The 18,209-nt window shown below is 38.1% G+C and overlaps 2 protein-coding genes across 7 annotated transcripts; one reads left to right on the top strand and one right to left on the bottom strand.

The window, feature by feature from the left end:
• The first annotated feature begins 124 nt into the window (after window positions 1-124).
• On the top strand, window positions 125-8,510 carry zdhhc23b (zDHHC palmitoyltransferase 23b). Of its 6 annotated transcripts, none has more exons than XM_081353265.1 (5): window positions 125-410; window positions 970-1,143; window positions 2,778-3,470; window positions 4,864-5,031; window positions 6,258-8,510. In XM_081353265.1, the coding sequence occupies exons 2-5, from the start codon at window positions 1,007-1,009 to the stop codon at window positions 6,529-6,531; spliced, it is 1,272 nt and encodes a 423-aa protein (XP_081209391.1). In that variant the 5' UTR covers window positions 125-410; window positions 970-1,006; the 3' UTR covers window positions 6,532-8,510. The 6 variants fall into 6 exon arrangements, with proteins under 6 accessions (XP_081209391.1, XP_081209393.1, XP_081209396.1 ...); XM_081353267.1 differs by having other exon boundaries at window positions 6,291-8,477; XM_081353270.1 differs by having other exon boundaries at window positions 4,873-5,031; window positions 6,294-7,075.
• Window positions 8,213-18,093, bottom strand: ccdc191 (coiled-coil domain containing 191). Its single transcript, XM_081353264.1, has 16 exons — window positions 17,829-18,093; window positions 17,361-17,399; window positions 16,279-16,408; window positions 16,022-16,180; window positions 15,311-15,713; window positions 14,455-14,599; window positions 13,983-14,173; window positions 13,542-13,785; window positions 13,042-13,469; window positions 12,407-12,498; window positions 11,529-11,611; window positions 11,356-11,457; window positions 10,731-10,874; window positions 9,992-10,144; window positions 8,872-9,026; window positions 8,213-8,745 (listed from the first exon to the last, which is right to left on the bottom strand). The coding sequence occupies exons 1-16, from the start codon at window positions 17,892-17,894 to the stop codon at window positions 8,574-8,576; spliced, it is 2,706 nt and encodes a 901-aa protein (XP_081209390.1). The 5' UTR covers window positions 17,895-18,093; the 3' UTR covers window positions 8,213-8,573.
• Between the last annotated feature and the right edge of the window lie 116 nt (window positions 18,094-18,209).

The raw sequence follows: 18,209 nt of genomic DNA, 5'->3' as shown, positions 1-18,209 counted from the left end.
TTCAACATTTGTATATTTTCAATTCAGTGTCCACTAAAAGTGGGGGGTAAAAGTAAAGTCATATTTTGTTGTTTAAACGTGTTCATTAAGTAACGTTTATAATCAGAGGAAATTAAAAGTTTGCACTGACGTCAGGAAAATGAAGGCAGTCTATCGACACACACACAGCGCGCGTGCTGTCTGTTCGCGGTTGCTGTGTATACTACGCGACTTCCTGGTGCTCTTCGTAGATTTGGACTGCTTTAGTGTTTCTTGTGCAGCTTCTTTTAATGATTAAATGTTAAAACGGCTTGCCAGTAGAGTGGTAAACCGACTAGAACGTTCCGATACCGAGAATGAGACTACAGCTGACGCTTATACTGACTGCACTTCCGAAAGGAACTTCTACTACAATATGGCTGTTTTGTGCTGTAAGTACGAAACAACAATGCCACATATGCACACATTATATTCCACATATGCTACGTTTAGTAACGTTATGTCCCTATTAGTTTATTTACGTATTGTAGTGAGTGCTTTTGTTCGGCGTGTTCTAGACGGCCAGTGTGTCGTTTATCAGAACACCATCGCTTTAGCCTACATACATCCGACGAACTTTCCAGTCTCGTAACCTGCGCGTACAAAAGTGTGTTAATTAAATGTTTATATTTAAAATATATTCAAAATGTTCTTTCTTTCTTTCTTTCGTTGTGTATGTATGTGTATGCATCTTTTTTTACAGTCTATCTATGGTGTGTGTGTGAGAATGTGTGTGTGTGTGTGTGTGTGTGTGTGCATGCATGTATGCATTTATGTATGTATGTATGTAGTTCAAGGTCATGGGTTCAATCCCTAGTGAATGCATGAAGAGATCAATTGAATAGGCCTATCTTGTACGGTACCCGTATCGCTTTGGATAAAAGCATGTGGAAATTAAGTCTAATAAATCGAGACATGAGATCTAAAATTTTTAATTTGGTTCCCTCACAGGAATGATACCTGCCCTCACCTATGTTTTCTTGACGTCATGACGAAGAGATCCCGTCGAACACTAGATCAGGATGATCCTCTGTGCTGTTGTGAGTACATTGATCGCCATGGTGGGCGCAGTCACATGGCAGGATGTTGCTGTGACTGTGAGGATTTGGATGAGGCTTGTGACAGGTGAGCGAGGGATTCATAGATTTCTACTTGTGGTCTGTTCACACTTGTATTCTATTACGAGAAAAATCTGATATTCTCGAGCACTCTGTCCTTTGTAGGGACGCATCTTGAGACATGTTTTTATTTTTTTGAGAATGTCTTTGGTCCATGTTGAATATACACTCACCTAAAGGATTATTAGGAACACCTGTTCAATTTCTCATTAATGCAATTATCTAATTAACCAATCACATGGCAGTTGCTTCAATACATTTAGGGGTGTGGTCCTGGTCAAGACAATCTCCTGAACTCCAAACTGAATGTCAGAATGGGAAAGAAAGGTTATTTAAGCAATTTTGAGCGTGGCATGGTTGTTGGTGCCAGACGGGCCGGTCTGAGTATTTCACAATCTGCTCAGTTACTGGGATTTTCACGCACAACCATTTCTAGGGTTTACAAAGAATGGTGTGAAAAGGGAAAAACATCCAGTATGCGGCAGTCTTGTGGGCGAAAATGCCTTGTTGATGCTAGAGGTCAGAGGAGAATGGGTCGACTGATTCAAGCTGATAGAAGAGCAACTTTGACTGAAATAACCACTCGTTACAACCGAGGTATGAAGCAAAGCATTTGTGAAGCCACAACATGCACAACCTTGAGGCGGATGGGCTACAACAGCAGAAGACCCCACCGGGTACCACTCATCTCCACTACAAATAAGAAAAAGAGGCTACAATTTGCACGAGCTCACCAAAATTGGACAGTTGAAGACTGGAAAAATGTTGCCTGGTCTGATGAGTCTCGATTTCTGTTGAGACATTCAGATGGTAGAGTCAGAATTTGGCGTAAACAGAATGAGAACATGGATCCATCATGCCTTGTTACCACTGTGCAGGCTGGTGGTGGTGGTGTAATGGTGTGGGGGATGTTTTCTTGGCACACTTTAGGCCCCTTAGTGTCAATTTGGCATCGTTTAAATGCCACGGCCTACCTGAGCATTGTTTCTGACCATGTCCATCCCTTTATGACCACCATGTACCCATCCTCTGATGGCTACTTCCAGCAGGATAATGCACCATGTCACAAAGCTCAAATCATTTCAAATTGGTTTTTTGAACATGACAATGAGTTCACTGAACTAAAATGGCCCCCACAGTCACCAGATCTCAACCCAATAGAGCATCTTTGGGATGTGGTGGAACGGGAGCTTCGTGCCCTGGATGTGCATCCCACAAATCTCCATCAACTGCAAGATGCTATCCTATCAATATGGGCCAACATTTCTAAAGAATGCTTTCAGCACCTTGTTGAATCAATGCCACGTAGAATTAAGGCAGTTCTGAAGGCGAAAGGGGGTCAAACACAGTATTAGTATGGTGTTCCTAATAATCCTTTAGGTGAGTGTATATTTCAGTCGAACTGCATCAGAGTTCACTTGGAACTCCTGAAAATGTGGGTCTCGGTCCACTTGTTTTGTGCGTGCCAAGGTTTGGATGGCAGCTTTTAATGCTTATTCAAATGAACTGCACTGTCAGAGCAATCGCACCAGAGATCATTTATATCAAACCAAACCTGCCAAGTGAGAACACACCCTTAAAGGGTTAAATATAGTAAAATGTGTTAAATGAAGAATATGATCGAATTTTTTTATTTTCCAGATGGATGAAGAAGGAGTCTCAGAATCCAGACTCTCTGTCTCGGGTAGTTGCCACGATCAGTGATCGTCTGCGGGTGCCCTGGATATCTGGTGCCCGACAAGTTGATCTATCGTTGATCCCTCCTCTTATTCTCCTCCCTGTTTTTTTGCACATTGCAGCTTTGCACTACCTGCTGGGTATTGTAGTGCTAACAGCAGTGCCCATCATGGTCATTTGGTACTACTACTTTACCCACCGAAAGAAAGGACGCACTTTATTCTTCCTCAGCCTCGCCCTCTTCTCCCTCTTCTACATGTTCTACCTCTTCATCACCGAAATCGTCCCTCGCGGTGATGTGAATCATCTTCAGTTGTGCGCTGTGACGGCGGGTGTTGCTCTCACGGTCATTTCTCTCATAATCACCAAGAGGGGGCCGGGCTACGTCAGGCCTTGTCCATCTGACACTCATAGTACAGTGACCTATCACAAACCACCACCTGATGTAGATGCTGCCTATCTAAACGGAGAACAGCACCAGGTGGTGATAGCCAATCACGCCGGTCCTCCTGAACAAACTGATGAATCTGGGACAGGACAGGAGAGTGTTCAGAGGAGGAACTGGTGTACAATATGCAAACTGGTGCGTCCCCCGAGAGCCGGACACTGTAGGATCTGTGGAGTCTGCATCCTGCGTCTGGACCACCACTGTGTCTGGTGGGTTCCTTATTCAAGAGGGTCTTAGTTATTATTATCAGGGTAAATTTCATCTGCAGGTAACACGTTTGGGTCATATTTCATGCAAAAATCTAAAGACAAAACTAAGCTTAAAGAAGATAAAGCCTGTGATTAGCATCATTAGTATTTTTGCATTAAATTATTTTAAACGTAAACATAAAATTTGCATTATTGTAGCATGAAAAAGATAAAATTTTGCAACAAAAAAAAGGACATTTACATTTACTTTTTTACATTTAAAGTATTTAGCAATTTGTACATTTAATTTAATAAAAAAAATTATTTGTGTATATTTATTTAATTTGTATTTATAATACTGCCTTTAATTTATGCTGATTGTAATGTATGTGTACATATAATATACATTTTATTTTACGCTTAATTTTAAAAATAACTTTTTTTGCAAGTCATCAAAAATAATTATTATAATTTTTATAATGAATAATCATTTTATAATTAGAAAATTTATGAGAATTTGAGAATATTTTTAATTTGACATGAAAATAATGTTAAATTAATGTTTTAAACACAAACATAAAATTAAACACATTTTCTCCCGAAGTTCTCATTATTGCAGCATAAAAAATATCTAATTTTACAACAAAAAAGGAAAAATAAGTATTTAGTAATTTGTACATTTAATTTCATTTAATTAAAAAATGTAGTAATTTAATTAATTAATTTTATTTGTATTTATAAAACTGGCTTCTGCCTTTAATTTATGCTGATTGTAATGTATGTGTACATATAATATAAGTTTTATTTTACATTTAATTTTAAGCATGTTTTTGAGCATGAATTCATCTAATATTATTATTATAATTCTAATAATTAATCGTTTTATAATTAGACATTTTAAATGTAATAAGAATTTTTGAAAATCTTTGAATTTCATTTCACATGAAAATAATGTCTCAATGCAAAAAAATATGGTACATTTTCATGCAATATTTTTCAAGCCTACCAAATGCAAAATGCGGAATTTTGAGAAATTATGTATTACCTGGCTTTGTGTTTCTTGTGCTTTGTTAATTGGACTTTTAGTTTGCATTTGACTTGGTTCTGTTCCTGTTCCCTGTCCTGACTCCTGTGTGTCTTTTTCGTAGTCCTTTTGTAGTTCTGTGATCATTCCCAGGTGTGTTGTTTGCCTTTTACCCCTCTAGTGTTCAAAAATGGTTCTGTGTTCCTTGTCGAGTCAATCAGGTTTTTTGTGTCCTGTGAAATATCTTGTTCTTCATGTAAACATATGTGTAACGGAGACAGTGAGTTAATCTCGCCCTCTGCGTGCTTCTTATTCGGTGTAACTGATATGTGTAACTGAATCACCAGGTCTCAGTTCGGTGTCTTGTCGGTCATTTTGTTTTTGTGATAGGATCAACAGCTGTGTGGGACAGGCCAATCACCCCAGTTTCCTTCTGATGCTTGTTTTCTTTCTGCTGACTTCGCTGTACGGGATCAGTTTGGTTCTTCGAAGCGTGTGTCCCCATCAGAGTGTGATGACGGCACTGCTCTACTGTCCTGACGTCTACCAGCAGTACAGGTGTGGATTCAACGACAACACACACACAAATGCTTCTGCTGTTTATGTCTTTCTATTCACCACTTCAATTCCTTCCAGTTCAATAGTTATTCATGAAAAAAGATGATTTTCTTTTCTGGAAAGTCTATTTAAAATAGTAAATTTAATGGAATTTTGTTGCCGTTCTGTTTGTGTAAACTGCTCCAAATGCACCATATCAGTGTTTCACAGAATCATTGAGGGTTAAGAGAACACAAATCTGGCTTTCCCAAGTTTTTTTATATACTACAATAGTATTTATTTATATTTTGAATTGGCTTTTATTTTATATTTTCTTTTTTAATTTAATTTAAAATTTTAAGAATTTTATGTTCTTGTCTTTTTTTATTAGTTTTTTTTCCCCATTTCTATTTAGCTATAATTTTATTTCAGTTTTAATAATTCTAGTACTTCTCAACTTAAACTTAATGAATTAGTATTTTAGTTTTTTGCCAACTCTACATTTCTAATTTTGTCAACCTTTTTTAAGTTTGTTTTTCATTTAATTTTTATATTGTATCTCAATTAACAAAAAAGATTTGTAATAATTTAGGATTAGTTATAGTTAACAATAACAATTACAAACACAACTCAAATGAAAAGTTTCTTTAACATGGAACAAATTACACAAATTAACGTGCTATAAGTCATGAACCAAACCCAACCAGCAACGAGTTGAATTACAACATTATAAACTTTGATCTGAAGCAAAAAAAAACGAAATACAAAGGGACAAGACTGTGTACTTAACGGCTTTAGTGAGGGAAAGAACTACAATCCCATGAAGCATTGCGAACAGCATAATCATATTAAAACCAATGGAGGAATATAAAACTACTAATTATATATAATTATGGGCTGATGGCTTCAACAGAAGCTAATACCATTGATTAACAACCTCGTAGCTCACAACAATCTGTCTTTTAAGATTTATAAGTTATCATTAATGAAGAAAAGACAGGTTGTCCCGCCCTCGCGCCAGTAAACACGCCATCAGAGAAGAGATGTCAGTGCAAGAGGGAAGGGAAGCTATTTTGATTAAATATAATGAGGGTATATGACTTCTAAAAAAAGCTGTGCAATCTGTGCGTGGATAAATCATTTATAATACATATATTCCATTAAAAAAAACAAGATTTATAGCAGCATTTTTAGTATTTAAGGTATTAATAATAATCAACCCGTTTGTATGTCTTTGTGTTGGTCAGTTCTGCTCTGTGTTTCACCTGTGCCTGGTACAGCAGTCTTGTGACGGGAGGTTTGCTGCACCTGCTGATCTTACAGCTCATCAACGTCAGCTTCAATGTGACCGAACGTGAGGCACGCCTGGCTGTGAGAGAGAAAACCGGTCGCAGACGTCTCTGGGGTCTGGTCATCGACACCGGCACCTACTCCCGAGGTTTCTGGAGTAACTGGACTGAATTCTTAACCATGAGCAAGGCTTCAGAGCTGTCAAACCATAAAACATCAGATCTGGTGTAGACATTAAACTGGCAGTGTCTGCTGATGGAAAAGTCTGTCTTTAAAGTGAATTATCACTCAGTGAAGTATAATGTTGTGCTTCTTAATGCCTTCAACATCCATTCCGGAGTCAGTTTTATGGCTCGAAACGTTGTGGTCAAGGTCTCATCAAGGCGAATGTTGTGGATCAGTAGATGGCAGTGTTGTAGTATAATACATCTCTATTAGTGTAATTCATCATTGTGTGCTTCATTACTCAGGCCTGGAGATGATTTGCAGTGTTTACACATGACTTTGCATTACAGATATTATGTGAAGTTCTCCTTAAATACTTTTTAAAAATCAAAATTATTTTTAGTCATTTCACTCAGAAGGAACCATTTGAAATTTGCATTTAGTTTTTACAATTTTGCAATAAGGTTTCATTTGTTAATGCTAATTTCAACATTTTAATACAATTTTAAAATCAAAATGATCTGTTAGCATTAATTAATGCACTGTGTGAACTAGTATGAACAAACGGTAAACAAATGTAATTTTATTAACAAAGATGAATAAATGCTGTAAAAAAATATATTGTTCATTGTTATGTTGGCTAATGCATTAACTAATGTTCTGGATTACATTCACTGTTTTACACAGCGCTTTGAACCCGGGAAATTGCCGGCAAATTGCCAGAGTGCCTTCTGTGTGAACGCAAACACAACCCGTGATTAATGCAGGTGTCGTGCCGAATTTCTACCCCCGCCAAATTATTACCGCCCCCCTAGTATTGGTAGGTTTAGATTAGTTGTGGGGGAGGGGTTAGGATTAGGGGTGGGGTTAGGATTAGGCAATCAGGTACTGACTTCAACGAGGGGGGTAATAATTTGGCAGGGAGTCGAAATTCGGCACAACACCGGAAAATCACTGGCAGTGTGAATGAACCAAAATCAAACTAACCCGGGTCAAATCCCGGGCCACTATCCGTGTATTTTCCGGAATCTCTGTGTGAAAGGGGCTTATGGATTGTACTGTCTAATATTTGATCTCTCAACTCCAATATGTGAATGCACATTCAATGTCAAACATTTTTTTAGTGCCTTTTTGGGACATCAAAAGTGATGCAACAATTCATCTATATCTAGACATCACACAGCTTTAAAACTGTCATCTCAGAATGAATCTTTTATGTTGAGCTTCATGTTTGTTGTTATCTCTCTCTCCCTCTCGATGGCTAGGCCTTGTTCACTCAGCTTGTACTTGCTCAGGATCCGTCTCTGCTTTGTGTCTCTCACACTCTGGAGATATTCTTCCAATTCATAATTTGAGTTCAGAGTTTGATAGAATTGTAATTTACTATGTGTTTTAGTTTCCTGATCCCAATGTTCCACATGTATTTTGTTTGATAATTTGGTTTATTTGGATGTTTGTGAGAAGTAGAGCTGGTCTGAGGCTGGTTAGTGTTAGTAGAGTTAGTCAGGTTAGTAAGTCTCAGAACCAGCTGACTGGGGGGAATTTTTTCGGTGTTCAGTTCTTCAGTTTGAAGTGCTTTAAAATGTTGCAATTCTGTGGGACTTGACCTTTTTTGCATATTAACAATCAATGGGAATCGGCCTAATTCTGCCCTACATGCATTATTGGGTGTTTACCCTTGGTAGTTTTAGTATAATTTTGCAGAATTCTGTGTAGGGCTTCTGTTGTCCCATCTAGTGTAGCTCTGATCACTGAGTGGACCCCAAACCTCACTTCCATACAGCGCAATGGGCTGAATTACAAAGATTTTTTTCTTAATGCTCTTCAAGCTTTATCTTCTGCTTCAATTGAGAATAAATGCTGCTTACCATCCTGCTACATTTCAGAAGCAGATAAAGAAGCTGTTCAAAATCCAGATGTTTATTTGTCTCATGTGAGCGGTTTTATAATGTAATGCATTTCATTCAAAAAGTTGTTCAATTAAACTGTACCATGGAAAAATAAACGAGCGTAAAAAGATTAAACACGGTGGCTCATCAAGCTGCAGATGTTGTCAATGTCATTTAATGATGTGATGTAAAGCTTGGTAGTTGCAGCCTGTGTGCTGGTTAAAGAGGATTTACGGAACGCCACAGGGAGTTAATAGGGGAGGCGTGGAAGTCAGGCAAAATCTCCGAGACTTTACGTCTGAGTTGATCTCTGCGTTCCTCTCTTTCTTTCTCCTCTCGCAAGACAACAGGAAGACTTCTCCAGCTAGCAAAACACTTCTTGACAGCTCTCCTACAAAGCCCAGAGAACCAAAGTCAGAGCAAACTTTAAATTCTTTTATAACTACACATGTTCATCTTTAGATTTGGCCTTATGGTGCAGTAAACGGACACATTCACACTAATACGAGGTAAAGACCTGCTGTTGTGCTCCTCTGCCCGCTGCTCGTTGTCCCAGGCTGTTATTCGCCCTTCTGTAGCGTGATCTAGCAGTGCCGTGAACGCCTTCCTCTGGGTGTGTATCCTGTGGAACCGCTCGGCTCGGGCTTCCAGTATACAGCGCAGATCTTTTAACTGGTATGTATTGAAATCAAAGGCAGAGAATTGCTCATACTTAAGGGTAGGGGTTTATTAATATTACTAACCCTAAATATTAAACTTAGGCACATAAATATAAAATGAACTCTTTTGGCTTGGGGCAAAACCCCCCAGAAAACATTAGTAACTACATTGCTCCCCTGTTGGTGAGTTCTGGTGATAATTTCTTCAGAAAATGTAAAGATAATAAATATAGTACATTAGATTTTTTTATGTATTAATTTCATTAATATTCATTTCCTTTATTACAAATAATACAATATAAATAATCTATAAAGATATATATATATGTATTTAGTTTCATAAATATTTACAACAAACAAATATTCATATTAAAATTTATAAATAAATATTTATTTAATTTATTATAAATATATTTATAACAAGTTGATAATACACTTTTTGGCTATTATAAAAAAAAAGTATTTTTTAATTGAATTTATTATAAACAATACAATTATTTATATGCCTATAAATAAATGCCTGTCTTTTTAAGACTTTTTAAACAAACAAATAAATATAAATATTAAAATAATATAAAAATGAATAAACAATAAATATGTATTTAATTTATTATGAATAAAATAACATTTTAATAAAGTTATAAGACGATAAGGCACTGTGGCTGTACCAAATTTTATTATAATATGCCTGAAAATGGTTTAATTTATTATAAAAAAATACACTTATTTATGTCTATAAAAATATTACTATTAAAATAATGAATTAATACATTTATGAATTATTTAGAAGACTATTTAAAAATAATAATATTAATATCAAAATAATGGATAAATAATACATATTTATTATAAATTAACTAAATTATTTATTAATAATAAGTCGATAAGACACACCTTGCGGCTATCCCAAATTAAGCTGTCCTAAAATCTGAATCTTTTCTAATCATTGACAGGTAATGCGTGTGTGTGGCATTTCACCCTTGTCCAGCTCCACACGGCCCTCTGAAGCAGGATCCGGTGATACAGCTGGTTGGCACTGGCCTCTCTCTCTGCGTGGGCTTCATCCACACACTGCCGCCAAGAGCAGAAGCAGCTTCTCTGCAGAGCCAGAGAGTAATGATCCACCGCTTTCTGGAGGAGACCGAAAAGCCAAAAGCACCCCAACATAAATAACTGCCAGCTTTAATTAACAGTGTCATCATCTCATGCACTCCCATGGTTTAGTATATGGATCGCAAACTTTCCCTGTTGACGTCCTGTGAGAACTGTAAAGATAGAGGCACATGTAACTAATTGGACCTTGAGGTTTCTGCTCTCATGGATGTGAATCAATATCTAAACAACAATGCAAATTCTGAATTCAAAGCCATTTCGTCATCCGTTTCTCTCTCTGTCTGTCTTTCCTCCTCAATCTCTCCCCCTCAGACAGTCGCTCCATCCTGCATCTCAGATATCCGCTCTGGTCATTTATTTTGAAAACAGGTGGTTAGCCAGGTGGAAACGCAACAGTATACTGTAAACATCATTAAAATTTGGGGAATGGGCCAAGAGCTAATGCAATGCAACAGCTGGTCTTCTTGTCTGTGTGTGAGCGGCCATAACTCTTTGGATGAATAATTGAGTGTGTGAGTATCTGTCTGGAAAGCAGACGAACGGCCTGCATTGTTACTGTAGGGCATGAATGTGTGTGTGTGTGTGTCTCTGTAGCAGCGCTGACCTGTGTGTTTACATGGCTTTGCTCCAGCAGGAGTTTCCATGGTGCCAGGCCTCGGTGCAGTAACAGGGTTCTGAGGTAGTGCTGGGCCGCCCGCTTTGACAGTTCCTGTTCCCATTCTGCTCTCTTCTGCTTCTCAAGCTCTTTCTAAGTTCACATACACACAAACACAGTTCCTTAAAACGAATAAACTAAAAAGCTGTGTGCATAAACATGATGAATAAATTAGATATACATTTTTGTTTACATTTTCTTGTTTATGCAAAACTCCTTGGCTATGTTGAATGTGGCTAAGTAATTCTGAATGGTTTTTAGCATACTCTAATCAGTTGCTAGGGCGTTCCGGTTAGTTGCACACTGGCATTCTGGTCCCTAGATGAGGCTTGGGATATTTTTCACCAATTCCATCATCCCTAAACGCTGAAAATCACCTGAATGAGCTGAATTACAGTTATTTACCTGTAGAAAAGTGAAAACGCACCTCTCCTTAACAAGCCGCAAGATTTGAGGTATCACTCATGTACGGAACACATGCAGAGCAGCTACCATTTAAATAATCGCCATTAATAATAACATAATCTAATTATGTAAAGCCTATAAATCCATGATAATGTGTTTCGCCACAGACCTCCCTCTGCTGCCTTTTCTCTTCCTTCTTCCTCTCCACCTCCTTTTGTTTCTCTTCTTCCTCAGCTCTGAGCCTTTCCTCCTCAGCTGCCTTCATTTGAGCCTAAAGAACAAAAAAGGAGAGGTTTGTGTCATCACATACACATACACTTATTTCCATCCTTCAAGTCTTACCAGTTTCTCCTCTTTCTTCTGTCTCCTCTGCTCCTCAATCTCTCTCCTGCGCTCGGCGCGCTGGCGTGCTCGTTCCTCCATGGCTGAAAAGTTGAATTAAAAAATTATACTCAACAAAATGGGCTTTTCTTATACATTTTTTGTCATTTATAAAATTTATTTCTTTATTAATTTGAGTATAGAAGGTGGAAAACCATTTGGTAACACAATTACCATGTACAAAAGTCTGGGTTTGGAGTATAAGGCCTTGCGTTTGCCGAGGAACATTTTGGATCAGATCTGGTGTGCGTTTCCCAAAAGCAATGGTCGCAAGTTTCGTTGTTACCAACATAGGTCAATGGAACTTGCGACCATATTTGTCTAACGATACTTTTGGGAAACGCACCCTTGAGCAGGACAATAACTTGTTTTTCAGTGTGAGAAAAATCTCATTGGTCATCTTGTTGTGCCAAGGCCACGACAGTCAGCCTCACAGACTGATAAATAATCTCATAAATGTTGGATGTCGGTAGGGGCTTTTACTCAGCAGAATGTTGAGTTGTGGGGGCTGTTGACAACCTCCCGCTGAGACACACAGACATGTGCGCCAACCCACTCAGATTCTCAAACAACCCTGATTAACGAACAAATATGACTTTGCGTTCAAAAACAATGAAATTTGAGGTTTAGCACATGGAAAAGGTATTGTGCGACTTTGGTATTGTTCTGGGCTTGCAAAGTGGATTATGAGTGTATAGCGATTATGTGCATCTGTATTCAATGCATTCAGCATCAGAGTGTTTAAATCTAGGGCATGGCCATGAAATTAATATTCCATGCTTGGAACCATCACAGTGACAGTTTTTCTAACTGCTTGATTGTGTGTGTGTACGACTGACCTTGTACTGTGGGATGGGGAAGCGCTGAACGGCGCAGGGATGATTTTTGGTCGGTGTGGCTGCTGGCGTTTTCCCTTGAGGCACTCTTTGTTCTGAGATTGTAAGGAGCATGAATATCTTTGTGAAATTGTGACTAACAAACATTCTGTCTCCCACACACACACATACACGGATAGAACAGCAGTGGGAAGTGACCCTTTGGTAAAATCTAGAGGGATTACATTAAGCACTTGAAATAAGCAAATATTACATTCTGATCCACCGCCTAAGGTGGATTTCTTACAGTATATTTATTCTGTCCTCTTCATGCAAATAATAATCTCACAAAAAAATAAATAAAATCAAGCCTATTTTAAAGGTGCAGGTTTTTTAAAAACGCTATTGAAAAGTGAATTGGACCGAGCACCAAAACACACTTGAAGCCAATCATAAAAATACATTTAGACTGCTTAACACAGTGATTGCTATCAGAATATGAGGAGACTTTCAACCAGCATAACAACAAATGTTTCTGTAGAGAATCACCTATTGCACCTTTAATATCGGAGAAGCTTTCCAGCACTGGATTGCCTTTATGCAAAAAACAAACAAACAATTCTTTTGATTTTGGGAATATGCCACACACATGAGGGTACCTTGGTTTTTCTGTACTTCTTGCAGTCTTTGTGTTGGGTTTAGGTGGGCAGCATGTGCTTATAGCTTCAGGAGGACCTGTTGCTAGCAGTGCCGATTTCTCTGCCTCGTGTCTCAGTTCCAGAATGTTCTGTCTCTCTTGCAGATGCAGAATATGCTCCTGTTGCTCGTTCAGAAGGCGCCTCTGCTCTGCTACGGTTTGCTGCAGGTCCACATGGCCGTGTTTGATCTGTCCACCGCTAAGCTCTGCGCTTCCACTCCGGGTGGTCTTCTGCTGTTGCCCCTGAAGGGCCCGTCGCTGCTCAGCCGATGAGAGAGCGGCATGACGTCGCGTTACCTGCCATGCTTGGGTGGGCGGGGCCTCTGAACGCCCAGTGCTTTTAGTGGCTTGTGCAGTGGGTGAACTGCTTTCTGGAGCTGCTGGCACTTCCTGTGGTGGGATGAAGAGAGTTTGTGGAATACTTTCATCAGAATAAAAAAATATTTCAGTATATGTCCTTACCTGATGACTGATGTGTTCTGTAAGACTGAGTGTTTCAGGTGGGTTGGTAATTAGTGGAGATTTTTCAGCCCCTAGTTTCCCAGAAGCAGCCGCACTGATCAAGGCAGCCATTTTACATCGGGTTTCTTCTTGTTGTCGGAGAAGCTCCTTGCGATGACATTCTACCCGACACCACACAAGCCAATCACTGAGGCAGCGCCTCAAAAGCCTCCTGCGGTCACTCTCCACCGCCTGCTGACAGCGCCTGTGGGAATGACAGATATGACTTAAAACCAGTCTGACTGCCAAGGTTGCCAAGATGAATGAAAGCTTTGAATTAACCTTTAATTAAGCAATTAATATGCTCTTTTAGTCTAAAAATTTAGTTAAAGAGCAATCGCTTTTCTTCCAAATGTTTATCAAACCCTATATGACAGGCTTTTATAAACTGAGTTCTCCTGCCTGTGCTCCTGTCTCAGCTCTTCTTCAGTCCTTTCAGCCTCTTTTTCCTCCCTTCTGGCCCAAACAAGAGCCCGCCATGCCTGCCATGCCCTCAGCTGCCTCCTCCAATCACACAGCGCCGATGCCTTGCCCATACGCACCCTCCTCTCCATTATCACAGAGTACCATGCCGTAAAATGCCTGTGCATGCACTAAAACATATGCAACCAGTCAAAAAACGGTATTTTACAGTCCAATACTTGCACTTACAGTGTACTTAAAGTACTTGAAAGTAGTGGGCAATACAAGGTAACTACATGGGTTAAGGTTAGGTTTAGAGGTAGGTTCAGGGTTAGTACCTAGTTATTACCCAGTAATTACTATAATAAGCACATAGTATGTCCATGTGGAATAGGACTGTAAAATAAAATACTACCCAAAAAACGTAAGTGTTCATTGCATACAATATAATTCAACTGTAATATCGTCTAACCTGCAAATTGAGAAGGTGGACTTTGGCTTCCAGGTTCTTCAGCTTAAGTTGAAGGTCTTTGTTCTGTTTCTTCTGTGCGGAATTTTGGCATTTTGAAATGACAGAGCACTCAGTGACCCTTTGTTTCTGAACCTTTTCCCTCTCCCTGTGTAAGATTGAAATAAAAATGTCATGCAATCATCTCTTCAAAAATTTAAATGGCATTTCAATTGGAAGATTATATACAGTGGCCCCGAAAAGTATCAGGACACTTAAAACACACTTAAAAATGTATTCATGTCATTTCATTAAACAAGAAAATATCAAACAAAGTGACATTTATTTTAAAAAAGTACAAGCACACTCTTCAAGACAAAACATCAAAAGTATTAAAAAAATAAATAAATTGTTAGGGTTTAAACTATAATACTGCATTTAAAATTAAACCAAATGTATTTAGACTCTTTCTGGTTAGCGTCAGATTCCAAGCAGTGAGAAATATAGATATTTATTCTCCTTAAATGTATAACCAGATCCTTCCAGATCACCACCGGTCTTGTCCTAAAACCTCAATTGAGGAAAATAATCATAAAATATTTAAATAATCATGCATATATTATAGAACAACTGCAGTGGATATAGTGGGACATTTGTGCCCCAAAGCCCCATGGTCCTTTGATCAGACCCTGGTATAAACTTAAGGGGAACTGACTTCATACAACTACAAAAAATAACCGTGTGAGCAGTAAAGATGAGAAGTGAAGTTAGTTGAGAAAGGGTTCAGATTTGTTTGCAGATGCCAGTTTGTTTGATATGTTGACATTCATACATTTTTAATGGTGGTTAGGGTGTCCAAATACATTTGTGATTGTTGTACATGTTTCGTGCAAGCTGCTCCACACTCTTCTTCTCCTCCATCTCTCTGCGCAAGCGAATCATCTCCTGCTGTATCAGTTCTTCCTGTCTGCGAGCCTGCTGTCTCTTCTTTCTCTGCTTCTCCTGTTCCAGTTGCCAGGCTTCCTCTCGCGCCTCCCTTAGCACTTCCTTCTCTTTACGCAGTTTGTCACGCTCTGCATCTCGGCGCATGCGGCTCTCCTTTACCTGCTTGTGACGCACCTCCATAGTGATGCTAGGGTTCCTCCATTTCTTCTTACTCAGGTCAGAGTCGACTTTGAGGTTCTCCATTATTCCAAAGTCCAACACATCTGTGTCCATCAGGTCCTGGAGGAAATTGTGCACTACAGAGTTGTCCTCTTCCTGCGCTAGGTGAAAGTACATGTCTAAAAAACAAAAGAGAAACTCCAGTTAAGTATTAAATTATTATTAACTATGAAAAAACTTTTTTTTGTGTGTGTAAATAAAATAAAATACAAATATTAGATGAAAATCTTAAACTCAAAAAAAAGTAAACAAAATTAGAAATGTTGCTAAAAATTAAATAAAAATAAATTAAAGCTATATATAATTTTTTTCTTTTTAATAAATACACTAATAGTAAATAAATAATACTAAAATAACATTGGTTCAGATTTAGGATCTTTATGGTAAACTTCAAGGAAAACAAGGCAGATAATTTGTTCATTTGTACCATCAAAGTTATTATAACTAGGCTGTGAAGTCTTAACAAGTTGTTTGAATTCTGAATCATCCTTTTTTCTGGAACTCATCTCCTCTTCCTCCTCGTCATCATCCATTTCAAGCTCCAGACGTAACTTCTGGTTCATCCATTCACTTAGAATAGACTGAGCTGTGGAATACAAGAATGAGGACACGTCAGTATGATTCTAATTTAAAAAATCTGAATATGTGTGTAGCGCTGAATATTATGAATAAGTTAAAGACTACCTTCACTGTATGCATCATCATGATCCTGTAGCTGTTCTACGCTCTGCAGCGCCATACTGTTTTTACCACCACGTGGTTTCTTCATGGAAAACACCTCAGCTACAGCGAACTCTGAAGCCATCTCCACCCTCTGAGGAGAATAATACAAAAAAAGTTTTAATTACAATATATACACATAAACACAGACACTGCATCTCTTGTGAAAAAGAAGTACACTTTAGCATACTTTAAAGAGTACTTATTACAGAAATGATATACTATAAGTGGAGATAATCTTGCAGAGACATCTCTTCTCTGATGATGTGTTTACTGGCATGATAGCGGCATCATGAGATCGCAACAATAGCAAATGACAATGATCCAAGCGATTCCCGATTTACAAAATCAAGTCCAGCCCTACATTTTTTCTAGTTCGAGAAGCCATTTCACTCAGATATACATCACAATAGAGAAGAAATAACTATTGCAACTTACGTTTCATGGCAACTTTAAAATAATATACTTAAGTGCAAACTGAATGTGATGCTTTCGGACACTTTCGGAATTTTAATTGCAATTGAAACAAAAATATTACGGAGGGCACTTTTTTAAAGTGTACTTGGGTACGTTCAGAAATATAGCCATGAAAGTGCATCCTATTTAAGTACACTTAAAGGGATAGTTCTGCATTAATTTACTCACCCTTTAAGTTGTTCCAAACCTGTATGTGTTTCTTTCTTCTGTTGAACACAAAAGAATATAGGCTATTATGAAGAATGTTGGTAACCAAACAGTTGACGGTAGCCATTGACTTTCATAGTGTTTTTCAAGTCAATGGGGCCCATGAACTATTTGGTTACCGACATTCTTCAAAATATCTTCTTTTGTGTTCAGCAGAAGAAAGAAACTCATACAGGTTTGGAACAACATGTGGGTGAGAAAATTGACAGAATTTTTATTTTTGAGTTAACTATCCCTTGATGTGATTTTCATTATATGCAAGTACACATTCAATATAATCAAGAACACTTATTTTTCACAAGGGATGGCATACATACACATTAATTTTCTGCATTATATGTATTTAAATGATTGAAATGTACCTTCACCCACTGTTTTATGTCATTCTCATTCAGCTGCACCTGCAATATAAAATATGAATTCAGCAATGACCATTGTTTCAATTCAAAATAGACTGAGTCATCAACATTTATCATAAGCTGATCATCAAGAGGTTTTCAGCCTTGTTGATGCCTGAAGTTGACATAAGTTGAATATTTTGCCACACTGGCCTCACACATCTAATCCCTGACTAATAATATGCCGTCTCACCTTAAACGGGCTCTATTGCGGGTTAAATGGGTTTGCATTGCACATTTGAGCTAAATCCTTCTGCTGAGCTTAAAATACATTCCTTCATTACTAATAACCAATGTGCATGACCAAAGATAACCCGAGTGTGACATTTATTTAGATTAATACCTCTGGCTGAATATTGTAAAATGGGAAACACCACTAAGAAGCTAAATGTGAAGAACTGTGTGAGCAAAAAGGAAGTAGGTTTTACTTGCCTTATTACTGCTTGGTGTTTTAGTCTTTGTTGTTTTCCAACGAAAAATATCCGGTCTGAGAGCCATGGTCTTTTGTACATGGGCATGCGTTTGGATTGTAAGATAATATAATATATTTTATAACATGTTTGCAAAGTATATATAGCAGCAATTTACAGTATGGGTTATACAAAATTTAGCTTCTTCAAAACATTCATGTACTTAAGTGAGAAACTTTTCACGCGGCAATGGAATTGTGGGATTTGTAGTTAGCGCAAAGTGACGTAGCATGAATTGGTACGGTTGGTACTTAAAAAGAACTACTTATCCCAACAAGAGCTGATGAGGACTGCAGCGTCTACTTTGAAACCATGGAGACAGTTGTTACGTCTGTTATCAGAT

The sequence above is a fragment of the Scardinius erythrophthalmus genome (genome assembly GCF_964197995.2).
Source record: "Scardinius erythrophthalmus genome assembly, chromosome: 22".
Taxonomy (NCBI): domain Eukaryota; kingdom Metazoa; phylum Chordata; class Actinopteri; order Cypriniformes; family Leuciscidae; genus Scardinius; species Scardinius erythrophthalmus.
This window is presented reverse-complemented; position numbering and strand designations above follow the sequence as displayed.

Coding starts and splice junctions, on each gene's coding strand:
- ccdc191 (XM_081353264.1), bottom strand. CDS start 17,894: ATGGCTCTCAGACCGGATATTTTTCGTTGGAAAACAACAAAGACTAAA. Junction 16,409..17,360: donor ACATAAAACAGTGGGTGAAG/GTACATTTCAAT, acceptor TATTCTCCTCAG/AGGGTGGAGATGGCTTCAGA. Junction 13,470..13,541: donor CAGAACACATCAGTCATCAG/GTAAGGACATAT, acceptor ATCCCACCACAG/GAAGTGCCAGCAGCTCCAGA.
- zdhhc23b (XM_081353265.1), top strand. CDS start 1,007: ATGACGAAGAGATCCCGTCGAACACTAGATCAGGATGATCCTCTGTGC. Junction 1,144..2,777: donor TTGGATGAGGCTTGTGACAG/GTGAGCGAGGGA, acceptor TTTATTTTCCAG/ATGGATGAAGAAGGAGTCTC. Junction 3,471..4,863: donor CTGGACCACCACTGTGTCTG/GTGGGTTCCTTA, acceptor TTTTTGTGATAG/GATCAACAGCTGTGTGGGAC.